General features: G+C 49.6%; 3 protein-coding genes across 3 annotated transcripts; all 3 read left to right on the top strand.

Annotated features, from left to right (window-relative positions):
• On the top strand, positions 1 to 979 carry LOC117855612 (uncharacterized). Its single transcript, XM_034737996.2, has one exon. The coding sequence runs from the start codon at positions 108 to 110 to the stop codon at positions 822 to 824; it is 717 nt and encodes a 238-aa protein (XP_034593887.1). The 5' UTR covers positions 1 to 107; the 3' UTR covers positions 825 to 979.
• Positions 980 to 3,847: 2,868 nt separating this feature from the next.
• On the top strand, positions 3,848 to 6,585 carry LOC117859082 (uncharacterized). Its single transcript, XM_034742265.1, has 6 exons — positions 3,848 to 4,044; positions 4,143 to 4,196; positions 4,451 to 4,524; positions 4,704 to 4,821; positions 4,992 to 5,050; positions 6,276 to 6,585. Exons 1-6 carry the CDS (start codon positions 3,931 to 3,933, stop codon positions 6,352 to 6,354), a joined length of 498 nt encoding a protein of 165 aa, XP_034598156.1. The 5' UTR covers positions 3,848 to 3,930; the 3' UTR covers positions 6,355 to 6,585.
• A 154-nt stretch (positions 6,586 to 6,739) lies between these two features.
• Positions 6,740 to 10,132, top strand: LOC117859081 (probable F-box protein At5g36000). Its single transcript, XM_034742263.2, has 9 exons — positions 6,740 to 6,896; positions 7,007 to 7,385; positions 8,386 to 8,600; positions 8,689 to 8,733; positions 8,821 to 8,988; positions 9,092 to 9,139; positions 9,228 to 9,398; positions 9,535 to 9,639; positions 9,739 to 10,132. The coding sequence occupies exons 2-9, from the start codon at positions 7,039 to 7,041 to the stop codon at positions 9,822 to 9,824; spliced, it is 1,185 nt and encodes a 394-aa protein (XP_034598154.1). The 5' UTR covers positions 6,740 to 6,896; positions 7,007 to 7,038; the 3' UTR covers positions 9,825 to 10,132.
• The last annotated feature ends 1,840 nt before the right edge of the window (positions 10,133 to 11,972 follow it).

The raw sequence follows: 11,972 nt of genomic DNA, 5'->3' as shown, positions 1-11,972 counted from the left end.
GCCCATTAAACCCCACCAAGCCGGCAAGCCGTGCAACTGTGCAAGCTGCCGCAGATCTTCCCCCAAACCCCCACCGCCGCCGCAAGCACCGCCGATCGAGCCGCACCATGGAGGACGTCGTCACCGACGTGCCGCCGCCGTCCCGCTTCTCCCCCGACGACCTCGACAACTTCGCCGCCCCGCCGCCGCAGCCCACCCCCATCCTCGTCGTCTCCCCGAGCCCTAGCCCACCCGCCCCGCGCCTCCTCATCGTCCTCATCTCCCGCACCTCCCTCGCGCTCCTCGCCTCCCCGCCGCCGCTCCACGCGTCCCTCCTCCTCCCCGACCTGCCCCTGCAGCCCCACGCGCCCGTCCGCGTCTACCTCCACCCCTCCGGCGCGCTCCTCGCCGCCGCGCACGGCGCCGTCCCCGCCCACCGCGCGCGCGCCGCCGCCAAGGCCCTCGTCTCCAAGCTCCAGCCGGAGGAGGTGCTGGTCCTGGACGCGGTCCGGAGCGCGTCGTACAGGGGCCGGCTCGCGGCCGACGAGCCCGTGGAGGGGAAGCTGGAGACCCGCGCCGCGCGGTTGCAGGGCGGGGTGGGCGCGGCCAGGGCCGTGGCGGCGCTGGCCCCGCCCGGGAGCGTGGTGGACGGGCTCGGCGCGGCGGTGCTCGCGGAGTGCGAGATCCGGGGCAAGGCGGCCAGCATGGTGGTGACGTGGCCGGCGGGCGCGAGGCCCGCGGAGTTCGGGGTCATGCGGCGCGTGGCGGCGGAGCTCGGCGTCGACACCGTGAAGATGACAGCCAGGGTCTCCGGCCGGGCCGAGCTGGATGCGTTGTACACTTAGGATTGAGATGTTCTCTGTTAGTGCTTCTGATTTCGTTTGCTGTGTCGTTGAGCCGTCTGACGAGTTGGGTTTAAGACAATTTGGGGAGAAATCTGAGATGTATCAGACGAGTTTGGAGTGATTTGATATATGAATGAATCTTTAACAAATTCTGATCTCGCTTGTGTCATTGCTGCCTTGCTTATGCTTCATGACCATGAAAAATGGTTGCCGCTGATCTGTGATCACTGATCACTGCCAGCCAGACAGCCACTCCTTTTTCTGATGAATGTTCAGTGAAGGCTCGCTGGGCTTCCCTTCCTCACTTCGAATGGGTCTCTGCCTATTCACTTGATTTGATTTGCCTGAGATTCACAACGTGCAACCTAATTTTGTAGGTGAACCCTGGCTCTGTGCTGTTGACGAGCCAAGCCCCTGAGTTTATAAAGTGAACTCGTGTCCGGCGATTTGCCAGGATGTTGTGTTCAATGCAGTTGTTTCTTCAGTTAAAAAAAATCAGCTTACAGACAGTAGTAGCAGCTTGTGGAATCATTGTAAACACAGACTGCTAATAACGCGCGAATTGGTTGGGTGTTTCTGTCTATATACTCAACACAGCAATATAACACATTGGATAGTGTTTCCTGCAATTTGTACAAGTGGAATCGAGTAAAAAATAAAACACAATAAAATAAGACAGAGTAGTGACAATTAAGCATATTTGAAATAAGATGCTACATTGAGATTTAAACACATTGGATAGCGTTCTTAGACCCAATAGCATTTGAAAGCCTGAAACAAACCCGGTCATGGGCTGGGCTATATTTGATGGGTTCCAGGTTGTTCATCTGGATCAACATGACAACATGTGTAAGCTCTTGTTAATCCAAGGCTGAAAATCTGAAACGAGGACGCTTGCTGGTGGCATCTGTTTAAGTGAATCGCAATGCCTGCAAAACTGAGCTTCAATGTCATTTTAGAGAATTCTCTTGAACGAATCTTTAACGGGAAGGAAAATTCCTGCCTTGCACTTGAACCGTCAGCTTTATGTTGGGTGGATTGGCTGTTTTGCTTATTTGTGTGTGATTGAGTGTAATTTGTTCAAGAGAATTCACTTGTCTGAACAATGCCTGAATGCTGATGTCGTTGACGTTCCAGGAGCACCTGGACGAACAGGACGACATGAAGTCATTAGTTGTCTGAACAATGTTGGCAGCAAATGTTATGTTCAATCGAATTGCAACGCCAGCAAATCTGGACGCCGATGCCGTTTCAGATGACCTTTTGAGTCCTTAGCGGGAAGGAAAAAGATTGAGACGCTTGCAGCCCGCCTCCTTTGGTACACCGCCGGCGCGGTGCATGGGATGGGATGGCAGGAAGTGGGGGATCGATGGCCCGGCGCCGAGCGGAGCATGACCACCCGGCGCCGGCGGCAGCTCCGCCTCAGATTTCCCAGTCCACGCAGCCCACGCTACACTGCTGGAGCAAGAGCAAGTCTGGGCTAGCCGCCTCGCCGCCGTCGACCTCCGCTAGCCCCGCCGCCATGCGTCCCACGCGAGCCTCCCTGTAGATTCACTGGCCAATACGTTCATCGGTATCCCCGCGCATGCCGCTCACGGTCCGCACCTCTCCGGAGATGCTGCCGCGGCGGCGCGGCGGGTGCTGGGTGTCCTGAGATGGTGGCGGACCTTGTACATACGGCGGCTGCTCCGCCGCCGGCCCTGAGTATTTTCAAAACGCCCCTGGTTTGGACCGCGATTAATAGCCGCGATCAAAATTGGGGGTTATTTTGTAAAATACCGGACCTAATATTTGCATAAAGGCCCCTTATTTGGATCGCGATTATTGATCGCGATCCAATTTAGGGGTATCTTTGCAAAATTCCGAATCGAACATTTCTGTAAGGACCCCTGATGAACGGCTCGACGCCAGCCGGTCCACCGGCGTCCGCCGCCGCCGGACCTCCTCACGCTCTGTTCCAGCCGGGCTTGAATGCATATGCTGTTCGATCAGGACTTGCCCCAGCGTTGCTCCGGCAGCAATACGCGCGCGCAGACTGCCGCGCCCATCGGTGCTCGAAGCCGGGCGCTTGAATGCAGCTGCCAGAGACGTCTCCTCTCTTCCCGTGTCTCCCTTTCCCTGCCGAGGAAGGGCTGGAGCGCGACGTGTCTGATGAATTGCGACGGCACAGTAGTGCTGATTTTTGTGATCAGTCAGATAACCGTGATGCCTAGCTTTCTGATGATTCGAACAGCAGCAAATACCTGAATGCTGCTGTCGTTGACGTTCCAGGAGCACCTGGAGTCCTGGAGCAGCACAGCGACATGAAGTTTTCAGTTGTTGCTGAGAAATGTTGGTAGCAATGCTATGTTCAATCCAATTGCAATGCCAGGGATGCCGTTGCAGATGATTCTTTCGAGTCGTTGTCGGCAAGGAAAGAAACTGTTGAATTGTCCGTGTTGCTCCCTTAGTCAGTGAATCTGCTGTCAAGAGCTTGTAAGCTGAAGATGCATGGGCACACTCTGAAAGTTTTCCCGGGCGGTGATGCTGAAGATGCATTTACGACCTTTACTTTAAGACCATGGCTAATAACAGAGCCAATCTAATAGCCATATCATCTGTTGCCAATCTAATCAACTCACCTGTACATGATATAGCCTACTGACATCACTTTATTAAACTTATTCTTAGATCACGCCATGGTTTCTTGGAGAGCATAAAACTCGGGCCGACTGGCGGGCCAAATTTACTAACGCCTGAAACAAACCCGGTCATGGGCCGGGCTAAATTTGATGGGTTCCAGGCTTCCAGCCCAGGAAGGCGAACGATTTCCGGGTCCATCTTCGATGCTTTACCACGTCCAGCTCCGGCGAGGCGCCATGCTTGGAATGTTACATTGGAGATGAAACAGAAGTTTAGGATCTTGCAACGACTCAGTTCCTGTTGTAATTTTGTTATCTTCAAGGGATCTCTTTGTAACGGGTTGTTTGTAATTTCCACGTTTTATATTATTAATAAAATCCAACCCGGTTCCTCTAAAAAAACTCCAGCGTCGTTTCATCATGTCACGAACTCCCCGTGCCCAAGTAGAGTCCTCCCCTGCTTCTTCGACCCGACCCCGCCAGCCATGGACGCCCTCACCCGCCTCCACCGCTCCCTCGCCGGCGGCGACGAGGAGGAGCTGGCGGAGGACTCCATCCTGGGGGACACCGAGGACCTCTGCTCCCTCTCCCCTCTCCAGGTCAGGCGGATCCCCTCTGAAACCCCGGAATGCCGCAGGGATTTCATGGCTCTGGTTTGCACCGATCTGATTCGGTTTTCGTCGTTTGCCTGGCTCAGAGGATCTACGCCTTCGCGGCGTGCTTGGTGGCCGGACTCGCCCTGATGATCCTGGTACGCTCCCGCAATCCATTTTTCATCGCCCGTGCCCGTACGGTTCTCAGAGAGTTGGAATAGCTGTTACCTGCTCGTGCTGGTGGAGAACTTTGTGCCAAGCCTTAAAATCGTGACTTACTGTATATAGAGTATTTCTGAAATTTTAGCCATTGCAAGAATGTCTTCGTGTCATATTTGTTAGGTTCTGGTAATGACTTCAAATTCCTGCTATCATGTGTAATGCACTGCTTATATTTCACTCTTTTCTGCAGTCTTTTATCGTCTTCGCTAGACCTATCAAATTCGCAGTCATGTTTACATTTGGAAACATATTGGCAGTTGGGAGGTATAACGCAGTTTCTTCACTTGTAACTTTCTATGATTTTGCTACTTCAGTATTTCTACAATTAAAGTGTGCATATCATCAAATAAGAGATGAATACACTTGTCCTCAACATATGTGTTTGTTATCTGTCTTGATTGTAGAATGTTTGCCATATACTGATTTCAACCTTTGTTTGGCAGCACAGCCTTTGTTATGGGGCCACAAAAACAGCTAAGGATGATGTTTGATCCAGTTCGTTTGTATGCAACAGCTATTTATGTTGGATGTGTTGTTTTGGCTCTAATCTTCGCTCTTTGGGTTAGTAATATTTGAACTGTTCTTGTTGTTTCTCATGGCCTTATTTTTCTGGTACTAAATTTATTAGACATCCATCCAAATCCTGTATAACCATGTTCTCTGCATTTGGTTTAGCTTTGCAGATTTATGACCATATAACCATGTTCTCTGCATTTGGTTTAACTTTGCAGATTCATGACAAGCTGCTAACGCTGATTGCGATCATATGTGAGATCTGCGCCCTGTTTTGGTAATGCTTCTGTTTTTACAGTAATGCTAGTGACTTGTAAGTCATAGAAGCGTATCTGTAGGATCTATGTTGCTTGCAAGTAGGCTTTCCTTAAACTAACTGTGCTAAAAGAACATATGGGATCATGTCTTGAATGTTACCATAATGAATGCTCTATTGTCAGGATACTAGAACAAATTGTTATGTCTCTGCTATCTTCCATGAAGCAACTTTTCAGTTGGTACTTGGAGTATTTTTTCTGTGTGATGGCTTCCACAATTTATTTTTTAACATTCTATATACTTAGCATGTTCAATCCATGTCAATGAAATTCTAAGTATTTAACAGAGAACCACCTCAAACTTATCCATTATTCGTGGTCTGGGTGGTTTCAGCACTCTTTTGCACTCTGTTACTTGGTAGTGTTGCCATGTTTAGAGGAAAAGCAATGCTAATTTATTTAGGTACATCTACATCTGTGGAGTATTTTATGTTGTGCGTTTATGTGACAATCTGCAATTTGCAGAAACAGCATAATTCTAGTTTTAGTCTCAGAATTTAAACGACTAAACATGATTTTAGAATTGAAATTTATTCGAGCCATCTTCCACATTCTTGAGTGTATAATAGGCTGCTCACTGTCTGTTAATAAACAGCATGGCTTCCAGTTACTTAATTGTAAAGGTTGTATTTATGGATTTTAGCTTGTGATTGGTCATACCATCTCTCTTATTGAAACAGTTATGTGCTTCTATGATTAGATAGCACCGAAGCCACATGTATTCTGGCATGGAATTTTGTTTCCATATCGAATTGGCCATCTTGCGCTCCAGCGATCATGAGTCCTAGAAATCTTCATCAGGGAATCTTTAGCTCGAACGAACTTTTCTCACTATGTAATAGCGACACAGTAGCTCAGAAAGTGTTCCACTTCCATCTGCTCCTTTTTCCTAGACCATGCAATGTGGAACCGTTCAATGACATAGGCCAGAATGTTACTTCTTTATTGTACTTCATACAGTTTGAATTTAACTAAAGTCCATCAAATATACCGTATCCAGACTGGTGGGAAAGGCGGGCACTGTGACACTCCAAATCTTGATCTTAGAAAACATTTGTGCTACTTATTTGCATCTTTCTCTCCTGTTTTTCTTTTCAATTGACTGGTCTGTTGAACAGTAAGAGCAAAGGTTTCTGAAGAAATCAACTAACTACGCTCCTGCATTCTCCTTTTTCTGCACCTCAGGTACAGTTTGAGCTACATACCTTTCGCGCGAAGGATGGTTTCTGACCTGATGGTGAAGTTCTGTGACACTGAACTTTGAGTTATGGTGTGCTAGGCAACATTCATCAGGGCCTGGAATCAGGGAAGCCCCTGGGCACTTGCCCCTTTACCCATTTCATCTGGGTCTAGTTTTGTCTGATAAAAACCAAGCTATGTATTTTGTATAAATGCATGCCATGATGCAATATTTGTAAAACTTTGGCTGCATCTGTAAATCAGATTTCTGGCCTTGTGCTGCTGCAAAACAATCTGCGTGAGTTGTGACTGTGTACCTCCTTGATTGCTGCTTCTATTTGCAATTTTGCACCCTGAAAAATCCTAGGCATTTCTAATTAACATGTAAGTTTGATCACAAAGAAAACAGCATGTAAATTCCTTTTACTAAGATTTGGTCCTGCATTTTAATCAGAACAAAGCAAAAATGAATAATATCCATCGTGTATTCTTCTTTCGCAGAATCATAGCTCTTCACTTGTTCAGAGTTCTGATATCTGAAGGAACCTGTGGGCGTTAATGTTGCTAGTCATGGTGGGCTCCAAAGCCTCCAGCCAGCCTAGTGTCTTGGTGGGCCCACAAGGCAGTGTAATCAAGCTACTCCCCCTTTTCCCCTGCTTCAAGCCTTCCACCCATTTCAAAATTTGAAATCCCTGTCGTCCCCCGGCGCTTATATATGCACACGCCCTCCTCGCCAGCACGCAGCACACGCAGCGCCTCCCACCGCTGCATGGGCAAAGCCATCTCCCTCCTCCGACCACCGCAACTACCACGAGAGGACGAGGCGGGGATGATGGAGCTGAGGAAGCGCCCGAGGACGCCGCGCGTCGACCCGGACTTCGTCTCGTCCCCGCCACCACCACCGCCGAGGAAGCGGGCGTGGAAGCAGGCAGCGCCGACGAAGCCGAAGGAGGCTGCGGGTCCGGCGAAGCGACAGCCGCCGACGAAGAGGCCGAGGCGCCCCGCGGTGGGCATCGGGTGCCCCGTCGCGGGGCTCCATCGTGTGACGTGCAGCCGCCAGCCGCCGCTGCGCACGTCGACGCGCGTCCTCTTCCGCCCTCGCCGCCCCTTCAACTGGTAAGCTCTGCGCGTGCGTTCTGCCTGTGTGTTCGTGGATGGCATTGCGAATTGTGCGATGTTGAATTGGGTTTTGCTTTCCTGCTTGATTTGGAGTTGGAACCGATTCGATTACTGAGCTCTCTGTTCGATCCCCTGGTTATGATGTGTGCGCCTGCGAAGGGAATTGGTTCATACTGACTTGGATTTACTCGAATTTGATTTTGGAGCTTCCGAATGTGTGCTTGTACTTGCGTTTCGAAGGGATTTAAAATCGTCTGCTGTGGATGCAGTTTGGTTTTGAAGCGATCGCAATTCAGAGATTAGAAGTTCCCGTGTAGCTGTGTAATGTGGGTAGGTTAAAGCTCGGAGGTGATTCCAATTTCGTTCGTTGCATTTCATTGAGTATCTGGCTTGTATTTTTCTGCTTAGTGCTTAGAAATTTGAAACTATGTGCGTAGGTTCGTGTGCTAGAAGTGATTTGGATACGCGCTTCTTTGGGGCGGGGTTGGTTGAAGCAGTAATTAAAGAGCTCGAATTCGATCGAGGCCTGCATCTCTGTTTGAATCATGAAATAGAAGTTTGGTTGTGTCGATTGGATGAATCTGGGTAGCACTTGCAATTTGTTTGAATTCGAATGCGTTAGAGCAGAGTGCTTATCCACTAATGCCTCTGAACAGCTGCAGTTTAGCTTGAACTGCTCGTTGTTTCAATGCTTCAGAGTTCAGAGACTTGAAACCTGAAATCTCTAGCTGTAGCGATGACACGCATTTCGAATTAGAACATTTAGTTCGAATAACTGGCTCTGCGTTTGAATATAAGAATTCGTTATTTACATTGTATGGAATTTGTGATTTAAATCTTCTCATCTACTTTTGAGGCTCTGGCTGTAATTTGCCTGGTCCTGCTGCTAATTTGATCTGACAGCATTAGCCGCTTACACCAGCATTACCAAATTGGTCCGAAATTGTGAAATTGGAATCCGGATTTTGAATCCTGAACATTGTATTTCTCGATGCAGGTATGAGCCAGACATGTGGACGGAGGTGGCCAAGCACTTGTGCGGCTTCGACCTGCTGCGCCTCTCCTTCACCTGCCGCTGGTTCCGCCGCCTCCTCGCCGACGACTCCATCTGGCGCTACGCCTTCTTTCGCGACCTCGATCTCTCCGACGCCAACCCACGCATTCATCGCCCGTTCTACCGCTCCTGGCGCCGCCTCTACTTTGCCGCCTTCGGTAAGCACCAAATGGCCCCACTCGCAGCCCGCTTATTCTCACTGACAGCAGGTCCCACTTACTAACACGTGTACTCCCCCTCTCGCAGATGGCACCCACGCGTACTCGCTCTGCCAGAGCGGCGAGCACCGCAGTAAGAGCAGCAACTCCCAGGATTTATTTGTCAATTTCTTTCTTTCGCCATTGCCTTTCGCTGTGACACATTATCGGTGAGATGCAGGTTCGTGGCGGATCGGGTCATTCCTGCTGGACTCGCCTCAGATGCTGCTGATGGGGAAGCTGCCGGTGCCGAGGTGGCTGCCGCCGGATCCTGAGGACTTGCAGCTCGGCGTCGCGATGATGGGCGCCTGCAAGCTCCACAACGCCCGCCCCGGAATCTGGATCACCGGTACGTGCCCACATCCCATGGCAACCTTTGTGGCTTTGCCGTCCCTCGTTGCTCTGATCAAGTGATCATTCACCGTGTTCTTTGCTCCTGTCGAGTGGTGCAGACATGCATGTGATGCGATGCCCCAAGTGCAACCTCAACAGCTGCCGAGGTGAGCCTGTGGATGCTGCGAAGTACGTCGTCCTGCCACTCTATTATACTTGTTACTGAATGTTACTGGGATGGAATTGGTGGTTCAGGGAACATGCAGATTCTGGACGCACGCCACTCTGAGCTGTTCCTGGAGGAGGCGTACTGGGATCAGACCTGGGAGTACGAGGAACTCGGCGAGCACTTCCAGGACGAGGAGGTCGCCGACGCCTTCTGTGCCATCATCAACGCAAAGCACCTCGCTTCCCCATCCACTGCAGGTATGTTTCAAAACGATCTGATCACCCCCAATGCTTTCTCTGTCCAGTCATCTATCTGTATGTGCATGGCAATGACATGGTGGATGACAATGCTTGCGTTGACTGATTGACACGGGTGGTGTCGCCGGTTCTTCAGTTGTTCTCAGCAAGTCCTGGGCCGGGAAGCGCGACGACCTGCTGACCAAGCAGTGTGCCTCTGCAACCGGTGCTGCCATCCACACCAACCTCCAGTCCAATGCAGGTATGCTCTGAGCTGAAGCAAGCATTTCTGGTTCCAGGCTTTGAGCAATCGCAGCAGTTGTGAGTTTCTGACGCGATCTGTTGTGTTCTTGGGTGACAGGGTTGGTGTCCCAGTTCGAGGCGATGCGGGACACAGCCCGGGACGGGCAGATCGTGTCCGTGAGGATCTCGCAGGTGCTCTTATGATTCTTCCCTCGGTCCATCGGTTCTCGCAGTGGATTCCTTCTGCACCGTAGAATGTGTTAACGCCTAGCTGCTGTGAGTTATGCTAGAATAGATCAGGCCTCTATGTTATTGCTATACCGTTTTCTAGATTATAGAGATGAAGTTGATCAGATTTCGGCTTAATGTAATGTCGTGCTTCACTTCGAAGCTCGGCAATTTTCTGATGTTAGTGTCGTGCAGAGTTTAAGTTTAGCATTGTACATACTGGGATATACTTGTTTACTTATTGGTTACCCATTGTTATACTATAAACAAATTACCCAGCTCAATTCTGAATGATGGAGGGATTGTAGAGTGGTCAGGCCTCTCTGTTATTGCAACGCTACACTGAGACTGCAGAGAAAATGCTGAGCATATTACCGGCCTGAAATTCTTTTGTGGTGCACGTTAATTCTTTGGGTCTGTCTATATCTCAATCGATTGATATATGATTTATCTCTCAATCACTTTCTGTGCCGTTGGATCTCGATCCAACGGCCGGGATCCTCTCCTGTTGCCCTCTTCCTTCCTATCCTCTCCCGCCGTCTCGACCGCCACCACCGCCGATCGGCGAGCCGCCCCGAAGTCTCCTCTAAGCCCGCAGACCACAGGTAACCCTACCCCCAAACCCGGAACCCGAACCCTAAGGCTCGCCGGCGCCATTGCCGGAGCTGGGGAGAGTGATTGAGAGAAACTTAAAAATCAAGGTCTAGCAAATCTCTAATTCTTTTTTTTTTGTGTGTGTGTGTCAAGACACTCGTATGCATGGTTTGCTGATCCAGATTTAGGACGAGCTGGTAGATACTGAAATTAGAAGAAATGTGAAGCCTGAATATGTCACGTTGTGAATGTTCCGATATCTGAAGGCAGTTTGTTCTGTACGGACCTGGTCTGTCAGTTTATCGTATTCTCTGGAACTGACGAACAGTCCTCTGTATATTTGACTAGCATAGCAATATAGCATAGGTTGCAGTCTTGCAGAATGCACAGAACTTGATTGTGGCCTTGTTTAGTTGCTTGATTTTGGTTGTCCAAAATCACTGTGCTAGCACTGGAGCACACTGTAGCGTTTCGTTTGTATTTGTGAATTATTGTCCAAATATTGACTAATTAGGCTCAAAAGATTCGTCTCGCAAAGTACAACTAAACTGTGCAATTATTTTTTGATTTCGTCTACATTTAGTACTCCATACATGTACCGCAAGTTTGATGTGATGGGTAATCTTCTTCTTACATAGTGTCAAAGTTGGGATTTTGGAGTAACTAAACAGGCCCACATATAGCTGCCATGCTGCAGTTTTCAGATCTCTCTCTCCTTGTTAGTCCCTAGTTGATACAGGAGTGAGATTGCAGATGTGTAGTCCCCACGCCCTAGAATCGGAGATCACTGTGCTGAAACTGAGGATCTGATTCCCTCCTGGACTAGATGAAACCTGACTGTCAGTTCTGGTCCCGTTCCTGTTTCTGTCCGAAACTCTGAAGTTAGGGGGTGCAGCCCCCTATTCTGAATCTTGAACACGAATGGTATAAAACCTCTCGCACCAACCTGAGGCTTTTCCCTCCATCTCCATAGCAGCTACACCTCTCATCTGTACCCCAACTGCCACATCAGATAGGAAGCTTTAGGTTTGTCTGCATGGCCGGTCGTTAATCACGTGGGTTACTGTGCCGCTAAATGCGGAACAGAGCAGGGCGCTGCTGGGTTAGGCCAAGTAGCAACAGCACCTGCCACACACGTGGAGCAGAAAGGATCAAGCAGAGCAGTTGTGAACAACTTGTGTTTGCGACTAGCAAGCCTAATCCAACCCGAACCCTGCTCGCTTTGCTTCATTTGGACTACATGGAAGAAGTAATCGTGCAAAACGCACTACTGCTGCTGATATGTTTTTTCTTACAGGTTGAGCACGTACTGGGCTGCTGATATTTTTTCCCCTTTCTGAAAATACAAAATCGATCAAGTACCCAAAAAACTATCCCGTCCGTAGTAGCATGATAAGCCCCAGCTGCCTTTGCAGCTCACGCTGCAACCTTTTCCTCCGCCTTTCCCGTAGGAATGTTGTCATCCGTGACCAGCCCGTGCGTACGTGTTGGTGCTCCGAAAGCTCCATGGGACCCCACGCAGCCACACTA

This window comes from Setaria viridis, chromosome 5 (genome assembly GCF_005286985.2).
Source record: "Setaria viridis chromosome 5, Setaria_viridis_v4.0, whole genome shotgun sequence".
Classification (NCBI taxonomy): domain Eukaryota; kingdom Viridiplantae; phylum Streptophyta; class Magnoliopsida; order Poales; family Poaceae; genus Setaria; species Setaria viridis.
The sequence above is the reverse complement of the archived record's forward strand: the minus strand, read 5'-3'. Positions and strand labels throughout refer to the sequence as shown.